The sequence below is a fragment of the Eucyclogobius newberryi genome, unplaced genomic scaffold (assembly GCF_026437365.1).
Source record: "Eucyclogobius newberryi isolate DKJ021-1_F unplaced genomic scaffold, fEucNew1.0.hap1 SCAF_20, whole genome shotgun sequence".
NCBI classification, from domain to species: Eukaryota; Metazoa; Chordata; class Actinopteri; order Gobiiformes; family Gobiidae; genus Eucyclogobius; species Eucyclogobius newberryi.
In genome coordinates this window covers 29,316,064-29,336,873 of record NW_027315835.1, presented here as the reverse complement: position 1 = coordinate 29,336,873, position 20,810 = coordinate 29,316,064, and the positions used below count along the sequence as shown (strand labels likewise).

General features: G+C 54.0%; 1 protein-coding gene across 4 annotated transcripts in view; it reads left to right on the top strand.

The window, feature by feature from the left end:
- Nucleotides 1-20,810, top strand: part of abcc3 (ATP-binding cassette, sub-family C (CFTR/MRP), member 3) — a 101,790-nt gene that overhangs the window by 56,027 nt on the left and 24,953 nt on the right. For 2 of the 4 annotated variants that reach the window (XM_072456956.1, XM_072456953.1), the window contains exons 19-23: nucleotides 245-428; nucleotides 6,439-6,547; nucleotides 7,566-7,719; nucleotides 8,579-8,786; nucleotides 14,683-14,996. In XM_072456956.1, the coding sequence (XP_072313057.1) occupies nucleotides 245-428; nucleotides 6,439-6,547; nucleotides 7,566-7,719; nucleotides 8,579-8,786; nucleotides 14,683-14,996 (969 nt within the window). Of the gene's footprint in view, nucleotides 1-244; nucleotides 429-6,438; nucleotides 6,548-7,565; nucleotides 7,720-8,578; nucleotides 8,787-13,771; nucleotides 14,083-14,682; nucleotides 14,997-20,810 lie in introns of all 4 variants that reach the window. The other 2 variants (XM_072456957.1, XM_072456955.1) reach the window with 1 other exon arrangement.

The window sequence follows — 20,810 nt, the reverse complement described above, 5'->3', positions numbered from 1 at the left end:
TGACCAATGACTGACCACAGGGCTAAAGGCGCACAGCCGGTCACAAACTCAGATGCAGTACAGCTGCTGTTGTTTTACAGTGACATCACCAGCAATTATGACTAGACCAGAATGTAAAACTGACCTTGAGTCAAATGCTGCTCAGTTGATATTGTCTGTTTCATGTATTTGCTCTTCAAACACATGGATCTGCCGGTTGCCCTGGTTCTTCTGATGGTTCTTCTCACTTCTGTGTGTGGGTCAGACACGTGTCCTGGTGACCCATGGCATCAGCTTCCTGCCTCAGGTGGACAACATCATGGTGCTGGTGGAGGGCCGCGTGTCAGAGATGGGCTCGTACCAGGAGCTGCTCAAGCAGAACGGGGCCTTCGCCGAGTTCCTCCGCAACTACTCCCTGGAGGACATCATCGAGGAGGACGAGGCCGACGGTACCACAGGTTTATTCATGCTAAATCATTGTGTCCAGTATGTCCAGTATGTGACGGGACACGTGTGTAGTGCTGTCCACACGACCACGACATGACGTCCCCAAAGGTCAGCGCTGAGCTGGACATCGCAGATACAACTGTCAGTCACACCACATGTCATATCTGTGATTACTGAGTCCACATGAAACAAACACTGGCACAAAGCTGGCATAGGCCCCTCCCCCACCATATGAGGTCACAGTCTTCACAGCATGTGGTGTGGAGCAGGACTGTCACACACACATGAGGTCACACACACGTGAGGTCACACACACATGAGGTCACACACACGTGAGGTCACACACACGTGAGGTCACACACACATGAGGTCACACACACGTGAGGTCACACACACGTGAGGTCACACTCACGTGAGGTCACACACACATGAGGTCACTCACACATGAGGTCACACACACATGAGGTCACACACACATGAGGTCACACACACGTGAGGTCACACACACACGTGAGGTCACACACACATGAGGTCACACACACGTGAGGTCACACACACGTGAGGTCACTCACACGTGAGGTCACACACACATGAGGTCACTCACACATGAGGTCACACACACATGAGGTCACACACACATGAGGTCACACACACTCACACATGAGGTCACACTCACATGAGGTCACACTCACATGAGGTCACACACACATGAGGTCACTCACACATGAGGTCACACACACGTGAGGTCACTCACACATGAGGTCACTCACACATGAGGTCACACACACATGAGGTCACTCACACATGAGGTCACACACACATGAGGTCACACACACATGAGGTCACTCACACGTGAGGTCACACACACATGAGGTCACTCACACATGAGGTCACACACACATGAGGTCACTCACACGTGAGGTCACACACACATGAGGTCACTCACACGTGAGGGCACACACACACGTGAGGTCACACACACATGAGGTCACTCACACATGAGGTCACTCACACGAGGTCACACACACGTGAGGTCACACACACATGAGGTCACTCACACATGAGGTCACACACACATGAGGTCACACACACGTGAGGTCATACACACGTGAGGTCATACACACGTGAGGTCACACACACATGAGGTCACACACACGTGAGGTCACTCACACATTAGGTCACACACACATGAGGTCACTCACACGTGAGGTCACTCACACATGAGGTCACTCACACATGAGGTCACACACACATGAGGTCACACACACATGAGGTCACACACACTCACACATGAGGTCACACTCACATGAGGTCACACTCACATGAGGTCACACACACATGAGGTCACACACACGTGAGGTCACTCACACATTAGGTCACACACACATGAGGTCACTCACACGTGAGGTCACTCACACATGAGGTCACTCACACATGAGGTCACTCACACATGAGGTCACACACACGTGAGGTCACTCACACATGAGGTCACTCACACATGAGGTCACACACACATGAGGTCACTCACACATGAGGTCACACACACATGAGGTCACACACACATGAGGTCACTCACACGTGAGGTCACACACACATGAGGTCACTCACACATGAGGTCACACACACATGAGGTCACTCACACGTGAGGTCACACACACATGAGGTCACTCACACGTGAGGTCACACACACACGTGAGGTCACACACACATGAGGTCACTCACACATGAGGTCACTCACACGAGGTCACACACACGTGAGGTCACACACACGTGAGGTCACACACACGTGAGGTCACACACACTTGAGGTCACACACACGTGAGGTCACACACACGTGAGGTCACACACACTTGAGGTCACACACACGTGAGGTCATACACACGTGAGGTCACACACGTGAGGTCACACACAAGTGAGGTCACTCACACGTGAGGTCACACACACATGAGGTCACTCACACGAGGTCACTCACACGTGAGGTCACTCACACATGAGGTCACTCACACGTGAGGTCACACACACGTGAGGTCACACACACGTGAGGTCACACACACATGAGGTCACTCACACGTGAGGTCACACACACGTGAGGTCACACACACGTGAGGTCACTCACACGTGAGGTCACACACACGTGAGGTCACACTCACGTGAGGTCACACACACGTGAGGTCACACACACATGAGGTCACTCACACGAGGTCACTCACACGTGAGGTCACTCACACATGAGGTCACTCACACATGAGGTCACACACACGTGAGGTCACACACACGTGAGGTCACACACACATGAGGTCACTCACACGTGAGGTCACACACACGTGAGGTCACACACACGTGAGGTCACTCACACGTGAGGTCACACACACGTGAGGTCACACACGTGAGGTCACACACACATGAGGTCACTCACACGAGGTCACTCACACGTGAGGTCACTCACACATGAGGTCACTCACACATGAGGTCACACACACGTGAGGTCACACACACGTGAGGTCACACACACATGAGGTCACTCACACGTGAGGTCACACACACGTGAGGTCACACACACGTGAGGTCACTCACACGTGAGGTCACACACACGTGAGGTCACACTCACGTGAGGTCACACTCACGTGAGGTCACACACACATGAGGTCACTCACACATGAGGTCACTCACACATGAGGTCACACACACATGAGGTCACTCACACGAGGTCACTCACACGTGAGGTCACTCACACATGAGGTCACTCACACATGAGGTCACACACACGTGAGGTCACACACACGTGAGGTCACACACACATGAGGTCACTCACACGTGAGGTCACACACACATGAGGTCACTCACACATGAGGTCACTCACACGTGAGGTCACACACACGTGAGGTCACACTCACGTGAGGTCACACACACGTGAGGTCACACACACATGAGGTCACTCACACATGAGGTCACTCACACGTGAGGTCACACACACATGAGGTCACTCACACGTGAGGTCACACACACACGTGAGGTCACACACACATGAGGTCACTCACACATGAGGTCACTCACACGAGGTCACACACACGTGAGGTCACACACACGTGAGGTCACACACACGTGAGGTCACACACACTTGAGGTCACACACACGTGAGGTCACACACACATGAGGTCACACACACGTGAGGTCACACACACGTGAGGTCACACACACATGAGGTCACACACACGTGAGGTCACACACACGTGAGGTCACACACACATGAGGTCACTCACACGTGAGGTCACACACACATGAGGTCACTCACACATGAGGTCACACACACATGAGGTCACACACACGTGAGGTCATACACACGTGAGGTCATACACACGTGAGGTCACACACACGTGAGGTCACTCACACATTAGGTCACACACACATGAGGTCACACACACATGAGGTCACACACACTCACACATGAGGTCACACTCACATGAGGTCACACTCACATGAGGTCACACACACATGAGGTCACTCACACATGAGGTCACACACACGTGAGGTCACTCACACATGAGGTCACTCACACATGAGGTCACACACACATGAGGTCACTCACACATGAGGTCACACACACATGAGGTCACACACACATGAGGTCACTCACACGTGAGGTCACACACACATGAGGTCACTCACACATGAGGTCACACACACATGAGGTCACTCACACGTGAGGTCACACACACATGAGGTCACTCACACGTGAGGTCACACACACACGTGAGGTCACACACACATGAGGTCACTCACACATGAGGTCACTCACACGAGGTCACACACACGTGAGGTCACACACACGTGAGGTCACACACACATGAGGTCACTCACACATGAGGTCACTCACACGAGGTCACACACACGTGAGGTCATACACACGTGAGGTCACACACGTGAGGTCACACACACATGAGGTCACTCACACGTGAGGTCACACACACATGAGGTCACTCACACATGAGGTCACACACACATGAGGTCACACACACATGAGGTCACTCACACGAGGTCACTCACACGTGAGGTCACTCACACATGAGGTCACTCACACATGAGGTCACACACACGTGAGGTCACACACACATGAGGTCACTCACACATGAGGTCACACACACATGAGGTCACACACACGTGAGGTCACTCACACGTGAGGTCACACACACGTGAGGTCACACTCACGTGAGGTCACACACACGTGAGGTCACACACACGTGAGGTCACTCACACATGAGGTCACACACACGTGAGGTCACTCACACGTGAGGTCACACACACGTGAGGTCACACTCACGTGAGGTCACACACACGTGAGGTCACTCACACATGAGGTCACACACACATGAGGTCACACACACATGAGGTCACTCACACGAGGTCACTCACACGTGAGGTCACTCACACATGAGGTCACTCACACATGAGGTCACACACACGTGAGGTCACACACACGTGAGGTCACACACACATGAGGTCACTCACACGTGAGGTCACACACACATGAGGTCACTCACACATGAGGTCACTCACACGTGAGGTCACACACACGTGAGGTCACACTCACGTGAGGTCACACACACGTGAGGTCACACACACATGAGGTCACTCACACATGAGGTCACACACACATGAGGTCACACACACATGAGGTCACACTCACGTGAGGTCACACACACGTGAGGTCACACACACGTGAGGTCACTCACACATGAGGTCACACACACATGAGGTCACTCACACGTGAGGTCACACACACGTGAGGTCACTCACACGAGGTCACTCACACGTGAGGTCACACACACATGAGGTCACACACACATGAGGTCACACACACATGAGGTCACTCACACGAGGTCACTCACACGTGAGGTCACACACACACGTGAGGTCACACACACGTGAGGTCACTCACACGTGAGGTCACACACACATGAGGTCACTCACACGTGAGGTCACACACACATGAGGTCACTCACACGTGAGGTCACACACACATGAGGTCACTCACACATGAGGTCACACACACATGAGGTCACACACACATGAGGTCACACACACATGAGGTCACTCACATGAGGTCACACACACATGAGGTCACACACACATGAGGTCACACACACATGAGGTCACTCACACATGAGGTCACTCACACGAGGTCACTCACACGTGAGGTCACACACACACGTGAGGTCACACACACGTGAGGTCACTCACACGAGGTCACTCACACGTGAGGTCACTCACACATGAGGTCACTCACACATGAGGTCACACACACGTGAGGTCACACACACGTGAGGTCACACACACGTGAGGTCACACACACATGAGGTCACTCACACATGAGGTCACACACACGTGAGGTCACACACACATGAGGTCACACACACATGAGGTCACTCACACATGAGGTCACACACACGTGAGGTCACACACACATGAGGTCACTCACACATGAGGTCACACACACGTGAGGTCACACACACATGAGGTCACACACACATGAGGTCACTCACACATGAGGTCACACACACGTGAGGTCACACACGTGAGGTCACACACACGTGAGGTCACACACACGTGAGGTCACACACGTGAGGTCACACACACGTGAGGTCACTCACACGTGAGGTCACACACACGTGAGGTCACTCACACGTGAGGTCACTCACACGTGAGGTCACACACACGTGAGGTCACTCACACGTGAGGTCACTCACACGTGAGGTCACTCACACGTGAGGTCACACACACATGAGGTCACTCACACATGAGGTCACACACACGTGAGGTCACACACGTGAGGTCACACACACGTGAGGTCACTCACACGTGAGGTCACACACACGTGAGGTCACTCACACGTGAGGTCACTCACACGTGAGGTCACACACACGTGAGGTCACTCACACGTGAGGTCACTCACACGTGAGGTCACACACACGTGAGGTCACATGTTTGAAGACAGAAAACACATTGTTTTCACAGAGGATTTACTGGAAGAGGAGGAGCTGTTCCCTGAGGACGCTCTGAGCAACCACACGGACATCGTGGACAGTGAGCCCACCTTCAACGAAGCCAGGAGGAGCTTTTTAAGGTAAAGCACTGACGTTGTATTAGTCTGGTGTTTATGTGATTTGTGCTGTGAAAGTGTCACTACGTCACTTTTCTGGTGGCTTTGCCTGGAATGTTCCACAGCTTAGCATTAAACATCCATTTAGCATTTATTCATTTATTCACTTCAAACATCATGCAATCTTACAGTGAGCGGAGTCACTGCTCCACAGATCTGACCATCCATATGATTAATGCCAAACTGGAACATTCCTTCCAAAGAAATAAGGTCTTCGTGGACGACGGAGGAACTGGAGAGGTTTTGACCCCGCCCAATGCAGCGCACAGATAATACTGTGAATGTTGTTTAGGGGCGGGGCTCTCAGGGGCGGGGCTCTAATCTATATATGTATGTGTATATATATATATATATATATATATATATATGTTAGACCCATTTACACAGTTAAGAAGTAGTTTTCAGTTCAATTCATTTTTGTAAGGGCCCTAATCACAACAGTTGCCTCTGAGAGAGACAGTGTTTAGTGGCTCATAAAAATAGTCGGTGAAATCCAATGCAGTGAAAAAAGTTGTGAAGAGCGCCACATAGTGAGACTAAACAGCCACTGCACAAGAGGCTTTATCAGCACATCAGACACTGGAGTTCAGGATTAGACAGTGAGGAGAAGACTCTTTGAAAGAAGTAGAGGAATATAGGTTTAAGGTTCAATTTGCAGTGTTAAACAGAACAGACCAGTCACATGCTAACCAGGTACTCATCAGTGTCGAGGGAGCTGCAGCCTCCCTGAGGGCGGGGCTTATGCAGCTCAGAGTTCTCAGACTAGATCCACAGACTGATGTCGATGTCCAGATGATACAACTGAATCCATTTCTATGACATTTAAACTAATATGTTTAAGACACATTCTGTTGGATCGACATAATATCACCTGATTATCAATATCAGATGTTTTTTTAAACCTAACGACACCTAAATGACTATAAACATAGATGAAGATGACTTTCCTTTCGCCTGTAATACTGTGCGTTGTGCTCTGCAGACAGATCAGCATCATCTCAGACGGAGAGGGCGCTCGCTGCCGCTCGGTGAGGAGACACGGCTGCAGCCAGAAGAAGCACGCAGAGCCTCAGGAGAAGAAGAAGCCGCAGGAGCAGGACAAACTCATCCAGGCCGAGACCACCGAGACCGGCAAGGTCCGACCACACAGCAGCTCCTCTTCTCTCATTCTCTCTGTGCAACTCTTACTCAAAATATGCTTTATTTAAGAGGTTGCACAAGGCTTCTTTTGGCCGGCGAGGTCAGAAAATGTGAGCCATTTGGGAAAACGGTCGGTCAAATATTGAAGTATAAAAAAATAAAAAGAAGTGGCTGCATGTCAAATAAAGCAATGAATGCTTTATTGCATTTACACTCAGACCAGCATTACAGGATAGGGTTAGGGTAAGTGTGTGGCTGCGATGGCACAGGGCGGAGGAGAGGGTGTGGCAGCGATGGCACAGGGCGGAGCAGAGGGTGTGGCAGCGATGGCACAGGGCGGAGGAGAGGGTGTAGCAGCGATGGCACAGGGCGGAGGAGAGGGTGTGGCAGCGATGGCACAGGGCGGAGGAGAGGGTGTAGCAGCGATGGCACAGGGCGGAGGAGAGGGTGTGGCAGCGATGGCACAGGGCGGAGGAGAGGGTGTGGCAGCGATGGCTCAGGGCGGAGCAGAGGGTGTGGCAGCGATGGCACAGGGCGGAGGAGAGGGTGTAGCAGCGATGGCACAGGGCGGAGGAGAGGGTGTGGCAGCGATGGCACAGGGCGGAGGAGAGGGTGTGGCAGCGATGGCACAGGGCGGAGGAGAGGGTGTGGCAGCGATGGCACAGGGCGGAGGAGAGGGTGTGGCAGCGATGGCACAGGGCGGAGGAGAGGGTGTGGCTCTACTTCATAGATCATTAAGTGAAACTAAAGCCATATTAGGACTTTTTACCTAAGAACGCTAATTAGCCAATGAGGTCAAGCCTACAATAGTACAATAGATCTTGTGATTTGAAGTGTGGTGCTGTCCCGCTCCAGGTGAAGGCCACGGTGTACCTGGAGTACGCTAAAGCGGTGGGCCTGGTGCTGTCGGTGATCATCTGCCTGCTGTACGGCTGCCAGAGCGCTGCTGCTATCGGAGCCAACATCTGGCTCAGCGACTGGACCAACGACGCTGCCACCAACCACACCGAGGAGCGGGTGCCCATGAGGGTGGGGGTGTACGCCGCACTGGGCATGGCACAAGGTGAGGTGTTCTCCAGCTGCAACAGTCGGCTGCACAATGGAACAGTGGACAGGCTTTTCACATGGTATTTAGCGCTGTCGATCGATACAAAAATGATCAGATTAATCACACTTTCTAAATATGGTTAGTCACAAGTAATAGCATTGTTCATTGTTCAGTAATAACGTTCAAGAACAACAAGAGAAAACCAACATGCAGAAAGCCAAGAGAAATAATGGGGTCAAACAGAGAACCCCTGAACCCCTGACTTCACAAGTGGCACAGCAGTTCAAATCCCACAATGGTTCTTTAGTTCTGAGTTTGTTTCGGCTAATTCACCCATAATGTTCTCTGACCTCTATATGTTCTCTGACCTCTAAACCTCTATATGTTCACTGACCTCTATATGTTCTCTGACCTCTAAACCTCTATATGTTCTCTGTCCTCTATATGTTCTCTAACCTCTAAACCTCTATATGTTCACTGACCTCTATATGTTCTCTGACCTCTATATGTTCTCTGACCTCTATATGTTCACTGACCTCTATATGTTCTCTGACATCTATATGTTCACTGACCTCTATATGTTCTCTGACCTCTATATGTTCTCTGACCTCTATATGTTCTCTGACATCTATATGTTCTCTGACATCTATATGTTCACTGACCTCTATAAGTTCACTGACCTCTATATGTTCTCTGACCTCTATATGTTTACTGACCTCTATATGTTCTCTGACCTCTATATGTTCTCTGACCTCTATATGTTCACTGACCTCTATATGTTCTCTGACCTCTATATGTTCTCTGACATCTATATGTTCTCTGACATCTATATGTTCTCTGACCTCTATATGTTCACTGACCTCTATATGTTCTCTGACCTCTATATGTTCTCTGACATCTATATGTTCTCTGACCTCTATATGTTCACTGACCTCTATATGTTCTCTGACATCTATATGTTCTCTGACCTCTATATCTTCTCTGACATCTATATGTTCTCTGACCTCTATATGTTCTCTGACCTCTATATGTTCACTGACCTCTATATGTTCTCTGACCTCTATATGTTCTCTGACATCTATATGTTCACTGACCTCTATATGTTCTCTGACCTCTAAACCTCTATATGTTCACTGACCTCTATATGTTCTCTGACCTCTATATGTTCTCTGACCTCTATATGTTCTCTGACCTCTATATGTTCACTGACCTCTATATGTTCTCTGACCTCTATATGTTCACTGACCTCTATATGTTCACTGACCTCTGTATTTTCTCTGACCTCTATATGTTCTCTGACCTCTATATGTTCACTAACCTCTATATGTTCTCTGACCTCTATATGTTCACTGACCTCTATATGTTCACTGACCTCTATATGTTCTCTGACCTCTATATGTTCTCTGACATCTATATGTTCACTGACCTCTGTATTTTCTCTGACCTCTATATGTTCACTGACCTCTATATGTTCACTGACCTCTGTATTTTCTCTGACCTCTATATGTTCTCTGACCTCTATATGTTCACTGACCTCTATATGTTCACTGACCTCTATATGTTCTCTGACCTCTATATGTTCTCTGACCTCTAAACCTCTATATGTTCACTGACCTCTATATGTTCTCTGACCTCTATATGTTCTCTGACCTCTATATGTTCACTGACCTCTATATGTTCACTGACCTCTGTATTTTCTCTGACCTCTATATGTTCACTGACCTCTATATGTTCTCTGACCTCTATATGTTCACTGACCTCTATATGTTCACTGACCTCTATATGTTCTCTGACCTCTATATGTTCTCTGACCTCTATATGTTCACTGACCTCTATATGTTCTCTGACCTCTATATGTTCTCTGACCTCTATATGTTCACTGACCTCTATATGTTCTCTGACCTCTATATGTTCACTGACCTCTATATGTTCTCTGACCTCTAAACCTCTATATGTTCACTGACCTCTATATGTTCTCTGACCTCTATATGTTCTCTGACCTCTATATGTTCACTGACCTCTATATGTTCACTGACCTCTGTATTTTCTCTGACCTCTATATGTTCTCTGACCTCTATATGTTCACTGACCTCTATATGTTCTCTGACCTCTATATGTTCACTGACCTCTATATGTTCACTGACCTCTATATGTTCTCTGACCTCTATATGTTCTCTGACATCTATATGTTCTCTGACCTCTATATGTTCACTGACCTCTATATGTTCACTGACCTGTATTTTCTCTGACCTCTATATGTTCTCTGACCTCTATATGTTCACTGACCTCTATATGTTCTCTGACCTCTATATGTTCACTGACCTCTATATGTTCTCTGACCTCTATATGTTCACTGACCTCTATATGTTCTCTGACCTCTATATGTTCTCTGACCTCTATATGTTCTCTGACATCTATATGTTCTCTGACCTCTATATGTTCTCTGACATCTATATGTTCTCTGACCTCTATATGTTCACTGACCTCTATATGTTCACTGACCTCTATATGTTCACTGACCTCTATATGTTCTCTGACATCTATATGTTCACTGACCTCTATATGTTCACTGACCTCTATATGTTCACTGACCTCTGTATGTTCTCTGACATATATATGTTCACTGACCTCTATATGTTCTCTGACCTCTATATGTTCTCTGACCTCTATATGTTCACTGACCTCTATATGTTCTCTGACCTCTATATGTTCTCTGACCTCTATATGTTCTCTGACCTCTATATGTTCACTGACCTCTATATGTTCACTGACCTCTATATGTTCTCTGACCTCTAAACCTCTATATGTTCACTGACCTCTATATGTTCTCTGACCTCTATATGTTCTCTGACCTCTATATGTTCACTGACCTCTATATGTTCACTGACCTCTGTATTTTCTCTGACCTCTATATGTTCTCTGACCTCTATATGTTCACTGACCTCTATATGTTCTCTGACCTCTATATGTTCACTGACCTCTATATGTTCACTGACCTCTATATGTTCTCTGACCTCTATATGTTCTCTGACCTCTATATGTTCACTGACCTCTATATGTTCACTGACCTCTGTATTTTCTCTGACCTCTATATGTTCTCTGACCTCTATATGTTCACTGACCTCTATATGTTCACTGACCTCTATATGTTCTCTGACCTCTATATGTTCTCTGACCTCTATATGTTCACTGACCTCTATATGTTCTCTGACATCTATATGTTCTCTGACATCTATATGTTCTCTGACCTCTATATGTTCACTGACCTCTATATGTTCACTGACCTCTATATGTTCTCTGACCTCTATATGTTCACTGACCTCTATATGTTCACTGACCTCTATATGTTCTCTGACCTCTATATGTTCTCTGACCTCTATATGTTCACTGACCTCTATATGTTCACTGACCTCTATATGTTCTCTGACATCTATATGTTCTCTGACCTCTATATGTTCACTGACCTCTATATGTTCACTGACCTCTGTATTTTCTCTGACCTCTATATGTTCTCTGACCTCTATATGTTCACTGACCTCTATATGTTCACTGACCTCTATATGTTCACTGACCTCTATATGTTCTCTGACCTCTATATGTTCACTGACCTCTATATGTTCACTGACTTCTGTATTTTCTCTGACCTCTATATGTTCTCTGACCTCTATATGTTCACTGACCTCTATATGTTCTCTGACCTCTATATGTTCACTGACCTCTATATGTTCTCTGACCTCTATATGTTCTCTGACCTCTATATGTTCACTGACCTCTATATGTTCTCTGACCTCTATATGTTCTCTGACCTCTATATGTTCACTGACCTCTATATGTTCACTGACCTCTATATGTTCTCTGACCTCTATATGTTCTCTGACCTCTATATGTTCACTGACCTCTATATGTTCTCTGACCTCTATATGTTCTCTGACCTCTATATGTTCACTGACCTCTATATGTTCACTGACCTCTATATGTTCTCTGACCTCTATATGTTCTCTGACCTCTATATGTTCACTGACCTCTATATGTTCTCTGACCTCTATATGTTCACTGACCTCTATATGTTCACTGACCTCTATATGTTCTCTGACCTCTATATGTTCACTGACCTCTATATGTTCACTGACCTCTATATGTTCTCTGACCTCTATATGTTCACTGACCTCTATATGTTCTCTGACCTCTATATGTTCTCTGACATCTATATGTTCTCTGACATCTATATGTTCTCTGACCTCTATATGTTCACTGACCTCTATATGTTCACTGACCTCTATATGTTCACTGACCTCTATATATTTTCTGACCTCTATATGTTCTCTGACCTCTATATGTTCACTGACCTCTATATGTTCTCTGACATCTATATGTTCTCTGACCTCTATATGTTCACTGACCTCTATATGTTCACTGACCTCTGTATTTTCTCTGACCTCTATATGTTCTCTGACCTCTATATGTTCACTGACCTCTATATGTTCACTGACCTCTATATGTTCTCTGACCTCTATATGTTCACTGACCTCTATATGTTCACTGACCTCTGTATTTTCTCTGACCTCTATATGTTCTCTGACCTTTATATGTTCACTGACCTCTATATGTTCACTGACCTCTATATGTTCTCTGACCTCTATATGTTCTCTGACCTCTATATGTTCTCTGACCTCTATATGTTCTCTGACCTCTATATGTTCACTGACCTCTATATGTTCACTGACCTCTATATGTTCTCTGACCTCTATATGTTCACTGACCTCTATATGTTCACTGACCTCTATATGTTCTCTGACCTCTATATGTTCTCTGACCTCTATATGTTGTAATCATGATTCTCAGTCTTGTGCTGGTTTGATACAGGTAAAACCCAGTGTTGTGTCTTATTTTCTACACTTCCTCTTGAGCATTCTTCCTCTTAAAGCTGCAGGACAGACGCTCCCACATTCTTCTGACCATCACTGCCCTCTGACCGAGCTGCTCTTCCCTGTCCACCTCAGGTATTCTGGTCATGGTCTCCTCTCTGACCCTGTACATGGGCAACATCGGAGCTGCCCGGAAACTCCACCTAAACCTGGTCACCAACAAACTGCATACACCCCAGTCTTTCTATGACACCACGCCCATAGGCCGCATCATCAACCGCTTCTCCAAGGACGTGTACGTGATCGACGAGGCCCTGCCCGCCACCGTGCTCATGTTCCTGGGCACCTTCTTTATCTCCCTGTCCACCATGATAGTTATCGTGTGCAGCACCCCCATCTTCGCCGTGGTGGTCGTGCCTTTGACTTGTATATACGTCTTTGTGCAGGTACAGCCTTCAGAGTGGTGGATGTCTTGTTTGTCCAGGCACACTTCCTCCATGCTGATGGGAGAGCTTTTAACCCTTGTTGTTTCAGTCCTCTTTTGTAGCTTGAGCGTCTGGGGCCTCAGCATTTCCCTGCCACTGCTTCCTCCTCTTTGCTCTTCCTGCAGACACTTCCTTTATTGTCTTCTGCCCTGGCACTGACAGACCTACACACAGTACCACTGGCCCCAATGACTCATGCATGAATTGAATTTGTATGGACGAAAATCATCTGTTAGCGCCCCCTGGTGCAAAGCCAGTGTTATTACTGTAGAGCAGTGATTCATAACGGCATGTTTGTTTTAGGGAGTCCAAAGTCCAACTCGATCCTCTCTGAGGGCAGCTGATTGGACCTCTATCATCTTGTGTTGTACACGATTGCTCCGTTTCACACAGTAGTATATAGTATATAGTAGTATAAAGCTTGTTGGCTAGACTATTGAAATGGGAGCAGCTGTATGTGTGGATGTTTGCAGAGCTGTGAAATGCATGTAAAGGGTCCTTGAGAGGGATAGTGCTGAGGGGGAGTGGTCATTAACCTGCTGTCCCTCCCCTCCTCCGTAGGTGTGTTCTTGTTGGCAAACAGCATGCTGTGCCGGGCCTACAGTGTGCTGCGTGCAGCCAAATTCACACACCACAACATGCTGCATGGCGTCCTGCGGGCCCCTCAGGCCTTCTTCGAGAGTACTCCCACTGGGAGGTTACTCAACCGCTTCAGCAAGGATGTGGACACTATTGACTCTCACATTCCAGACAATATTGACATATGGATGCGCACTTTCTGGTACACTCTGACTGTGCTGCTCATATGCTGTGCCCTCACCCCAATGTTCCTCATAGTCATAGCCCCGTTAACACTCTTCTATTGGTGGGTTCAGGTAAACAGGCTTCTGCTAACTCCTAATACATGCATGTGAGTGCAGTGAGCGAGTGCTGTAGTCTGCTCAGTGAGTGTGTGAGTGTACTAATCATCCACGCCAAGTCTGTAGTTGGTGTCCATAGTTTGTTAGACGTGTCCACAGGGGGAGTAGTTCTGATGTCCCCTCTTCAGTCCTCACAGATGGACTCTTCTGGGTTGGAACATGTTGTTAGAGAAACAGCCTCTAGAGGGCATAATTCACTATGTCCTATAAAGAAAACCATCATCGACAGTCTAGTTTCTTACCCCAGTGTAACAATAAGCAGATGAACAGCCTGGTAATCCTAATCATGGGGTTTGTGCAGTCTGTGTGCAGTCGCTCAGGCGCCCGCTCCAGATCGCTCAGGCGCTCGCTCAGGCGCCCGCTCCAGATCGCTCAGGCGCTCGCTCCAGATCGCTCAGGCGCCCGCTCCAGATCGCTCAGGCGCCCGCTCAGGCGCTCAGGCGCCCGCTCCAGATTGCTCAGGCTCTCGCTCAGGCGCCCGCTCCAGATCGCTCAGGCGCCCGCTCCAGATCGCTCAGGCGCCCGCTCCAGATCGCTCAGGCGCCCGCTCCAGATCGCTCAGGCACCCGCTCCAGATCGCTCAGGCGCTCGCTCAGGCGCCCGCTCCAGATCGCTCAGGCGCTCGCTCCAGATCGCTCAGGCGCCCGCTCCAGATCGCTCAGGCGCCCGCTCAGGCGCTCGCTCCAGATCGCTCAGGCGCTCGCTCAGGCGCCCGCTCCAGATCGCTCAGGCGCCCGCTCCAGATCGCTCAGGCGCTCGCTCAGGCGCCCGCTCCAGATCGCTCAGGCGCTCGCTCCAGATCGCTCAGGCGCCCGCTCCAGATCGCTCAGGCACCCGCTCCAGATCGCTCAGGCGCCCGCTCCAGATCGCTCAGGCGCTCGCTCAGGTGCCCGCTCCAGATCGCTCAGGCGCCCGCTCCAGATCGCTCAGGCGCCCGCTCCAGATCGCTCAGGCGCTCGCTCCAGATCGCTCAGGCGCTCGCTCAGGCGCTCGCTCCAGATCGCTCAGGCGCCTGCTCCAGATCGCTCAGGCGCCCGCTCCAGATCGCTCAGGCGCCCGCTCCAGATCGCTCAGGCGCTCGCTCAGACGCCCGCTCCAGATCGCTCAGGCGCCCGCTCCAGATCGCTCAGGCGCCCGCTCCAGATCGCTCAGGCGCCCGCTCCAGATCGCTCAGGCGCCCGCTCCAGATCGCTCAGGCGCCCGCTCCAGATCGCTCAGGCGCTCGCTCAGGCGCCCGCTCCAGATCGCTCAGGCGCCCGCTCCAGATCGCTCAGGCGCCCGCTCCAGATCGCTCAGGCGCCCGCTCCAGATCGCTCAGGCGCCCGCTCCAGATCGCTCAGGCGCCCGCTCAGGCGCCCGCTCCAGATCGCTCAGGCGCCCGCTCCAGATCGCTCAGGCGCCCGCTCCAGATCGCTCAGGCGCCCGCTCCAGATCGCTCAGGCGCCCGCTCCAGATCGCTCAGGCGCTCGCTCCAGATCGCTCAGGCGCCCGCTCCAGATCGCTCAGGCGCCCGCTCCAGATCGCTCAGGCGCTCGCTCAGGCGCCCGCTCCAGATCGCTCAGGCGCCCGCTCCAGATCGCTCAGGCGCCCGCTCCAGATCGCTCAGGCGCCCGCTCCAGATCGCTCAGGCGCCCGCTCCAGATCGCTCAGGCGCCCGCTCCAGATCGCTCAGGCACCCGCTCCAGATCGCTCAGGCGCTCGCTCAGGCGCCCGCTCCAGATCGCTCAGGCGCTCGCTCCAGATCGCTCAGGCGCCCGCTCCAGATCGCTCAGGCGCCCGCTCAGGCGCTCGCTCCAGATCGCTCAGGCGCTCGCTCAGGCGCCCGCTCCAGATCGCTCAGGCGCCCGCTCCAGATCGCTCAGGCGCTCGCTCAGGCGCCCGCTCCAGATCGCTCAGGCGCTCGCTCCAGATCGCTCAGGCGCCCGCTCCAGATCGCTCAGGCGCCCGCTCAGGCGCTCGCTCCAGATCGCTCAGGCGCTCGCTCAGGCGCCCGCTCCAGATCGCTCAGGCGCCCGCTCCAGATCGCTCAGGCGCTCGCTCAGGCGCCCGCTCCAGATCGCTCAGGCGCTCGCTCCAGATCGCTCAGGCGCCCGCTCCAGATCGCTCAGGCACCCGCTCCAGATCGCTCAGGCGCCCGCTCCAGATCGCTCAGGCGCTCGCTCAGGTGCCCGCTCCAGATCGCTCAGGCGCCCGCTCCAGATCGCTCAGGCGCCCGCTCCAGATCGCTCAGGCGCTCGCTCCAGATCGCTCAGGCGCTCGCTCAGGCGCTCGCTCCAGATCGCTCAGGCGCCTGCTCCAGATCGCTCAGGCGCCCGCTCCAGATCGCTCAGGCGCCCGCTCCAGATCGCTCAGGCGCTCGCTCAGACGCCCGCTCCAGATCGCTCAGGCGCCCGCTCCAGATCGCTCAGGCGCCCGCTCCAGATCGCTCAGGCGCCCGCTCCAGATCGCTCAGGCGCCCGCTCCAGATCGCTCAGGCGCCCGCTCCAGATCGCTCAGGCGCTCGCTCAGGCGCCCGCTCCAGATCGCTCAGGCGCCCGCTCCAGATCGCTCAGGCGCCCGCTCCAGATCGCTCAGGCGCCCGCTCCAGATCGCTCAGGCGCCCGCTCCAGATCGCTCAGGCGCCCGCTCCAGATCGCTCAGGCGCCCGCTCAGGCGCCCGCTCCAGATCGCTCAGGCGCCCGCTCCAGATCGCTCAGGCGCCCGCTCCAGATCGCTCAGGCGCCCGCTCCAGATCGCTCAGGCGCTCGCTCCAGATCGCTCAGGCGCCCGCTCCAGATCGCTCAGGCGCCCGCTCCAGATCGCTCAGGCGCTCGCTCAGGCGCCCGCTCCAGATCGCTCAGGCGCCCGCTCCAGATCGCTCAGGCGCCCGCTCCAGATCGCTCAGGCGCCCGCTCCAGATCGCTCAGGCGCCCGCTCCAGATCGCTCAGGCGCCCGCTCCAGATCGCTCAGGCACCCGCTCCAGATCGCTCAGGCGCTCGCTCAGGCGCCCGCTCCAGATCGCTCAGGCGCTCGCTCCAGATCGCTCAGGCGCCCGCTCCAGATCGCTCAGGCGCCCGCTCAGGCGCTCGCTCCAGATCGCTCAGGCGCTCGCTCAGGCGCCCGCTCCAGATCGCTCAGGCGCCCGCTCCAGATCGCTCAGGCGCTCGCTCAGGCGCCCGCTCCAGATCGCTCAGGCGCTCGCTCCAGATCGCTCAGGCGCCCGCTCCAGATCGCTCAGGCGCCCGCTCCAGATCGCTCAGGCGCCCGCTCCAGATCGCTCAGGCGCTCGCTCAGGTGCCCGCTCCAGATCGCTCAGGCGCCCGCTCCAGATCGCTCAGGCGCCCGCTCCAGATCGCTCAGGCGCTCGCTCCAGATCGCTCAGGCGCTCGCTCAGGCGCTCGCTCCAGATCGCTCAGGCGCCTGCTCCAGATCGCTCAGGCGCCCGCTCCAGATCGCTCAGGCGCCCGCTCCAGATCGCTCAGGCGCTCGCTCAGACGCCCGCTCCAGATCGCTCAGGCGCCCGCTCCAGATCGCTCAGGCGCCCGCTCCAGATCGCTCAGGCGCCCGCTCCAGATCGCTCAGGCGCCCGCTCCAGATCGCTCAGGCGCTCGCTCAGGCGCCCGCTCCAGATCGCTCAGGCGCCCGCTCCAGATCGCTCAGGCGCCCGCTCCAGATCGCTCAGGCGCCCGCTCCAGATCGCTCAGGCGCCGGCTCCAGATCGCTCAGGCGCTCGCTCAGGCGCCCGCTCCAGATCGCTCAGGCGCCCGCTCCAGATCGCTCAGGCGCCCGCTCCAGATCGCTCAGGCGCCCGCTCCAGATCGCTCAGGCGCCCGCTCCAGATCGCTCAGGCGCCCGCTCAGGCGCCCGCTCCAGATCGCTCAGGCGCCCGCTCCAGATCGCTCAGGCGCCCGCTCCAGATCGCTCAGGCGCCCGCTCCAGATCGCTCAGGCGCTCGCTCCAGATCGCTCAGGCGCCCGCTCCAGATCGCTCAGGCGCCCGCTCCAGATCGCTCAGGCGCTCGCTCAGGCGCCCGCTCCAGATCGCTCAGGCGCCCGCTCCAGATCGCTCAGGCGCCCGCTCCAGATCGCTCAGGCGCCCGCTCCAGATCGCTCAGGCGCTCGCTCAGGCGCCCGCTCCAGATCGCTCAGGCGCTCGCTCCAGATCGCTCAGGCGCCCGCTCCAGATCGCTCAGGCACCCGCTCCAGATCGCTCAGGCGCCCGCTCCAGATCGCTCAGGCGCTCGCTCAGGTGCCCGCTCCAGATCGCTCAGGCGCCCGCTCCAGATCGCTCAGGCGCCCGCTCCAGATCGCTCAGGCGCTCGCTCCAGATCGCTCAGGCGCCCGCTCCAGATCGCTCAGGCGCCCGCTCCAGATCGCTCAGGCGCTCGCTCCAGATCGCTCAGGCGCCCGCTCCAGATCGCTCAGGCGCCCGCTCCAGATCGCTCAGGCGCTCGCTCAGGCGCCCGCTCCAGATCGCTCAGGCGCCCGCTCCAGATCGCTCAGGCGCCCGCTCCAGATCGCTCAGGCGCCCGCTCCAGATCGCTCAGGCGCCCGCTCCAGATCGCTCAGGCGCCCGCTCCAGATCGCTCAGGCACCCGCTCCAGATCGCTCAGGCGCTCGCTCAGGCGCCCGCTCCAGATCGCTCAGGCGCTCGCTCCAGATCGCTCAGGCGCCCGCTCCAGATCGCTCAGGCGCCCGCTCAGGCGCTCGCTCCAGATCGCTCAGGCGCTCGCTCAGGCGCCCGCTCCAGATCGCTCAGGCGCCCGCTCCAGATCGCTCAGGCGCTCGCTCAGGCGCCCGCTCCAGATCGCTCAGGCGCTCGCTCCAGATCGCTCAGGCGCCCGCTCCAGATCGCTCAGGCGCCCGCTCCAGATCGCTCAGGCGCCCGCTCCAGATCGCTCAGGCGCTCGCTCAGGTGCCCGCTCCAGATCGCTCAGGCGCCCGCTCCAGATCGCTCAGGCGCCCGCTCCAGATCGCTCAGGCGCTCGCTCCAGATCGCTCAGGCGCTCGCTCAGGCGCTCGCTCCAGATCGCTCAGGCGCCTGCTCCAGATCGCTCAGGCGCCCGCTCCAGATCGCTCAGGCGCCCGCTCCAGATCGCTCAGGCGCTCGTTCAGACGCCCGCTCCAGATCGCTCAGGCGCCCGCTCCAGATCGCTCAGGCGCCCGCTCCAGATCGCTCAGGCGCCCGCTCCAGATCGCTCAGGCGCCCGCTCCAGATCGCTCAGGCGCTCGCTCAGGCGCCCGCTCCAGATCGCTCAGGCGCCCGCTCCAGATCGCTCAGGCGCCCGCTCCAGATCGCTCAGGCGCCCGCTCCAGATCGCTCAGGCGCCGGCTCCAGATCGCTCAGGCGCTCGCTCAGGCGCCCGCTCCAGATCGCTCAGGCGCCCGCTCCAGATCGCTCAGGCGCCCGCTCCAGATCGCTCAGGCGCCCGCTCCAGATCGCTCAGGCGCCCGCTCAGGCGCCCGCTCCAGATCGCTCAGGCGCCCGCTCCAGATCGCTCAGGCGCCCGCTCCAGATCGCTCAGGCGCCCGCTCCAGATCGCTCAGGCGCTCGCTCCAGATCGCTCAGGCGCCCGCTCCAGATCGCTCAGGCGCCCGCTCCAGATCGCTCAGGCGCTCGCTCAGGCGCCCGCTCCAGATCGCTCAGGCGCCCGCTCCAGATCGCTCAGGCGCCCGCTCCAGATCGCTCAGGCGCCCGCTCCAGATCGCTCAGGCGCTCGCTCAGGCGCCCGCTCCAGATCGCTCAGGCGCTCGCTCCAGATCGCTCAGGCGCCCGCTCCAGATCGCTCA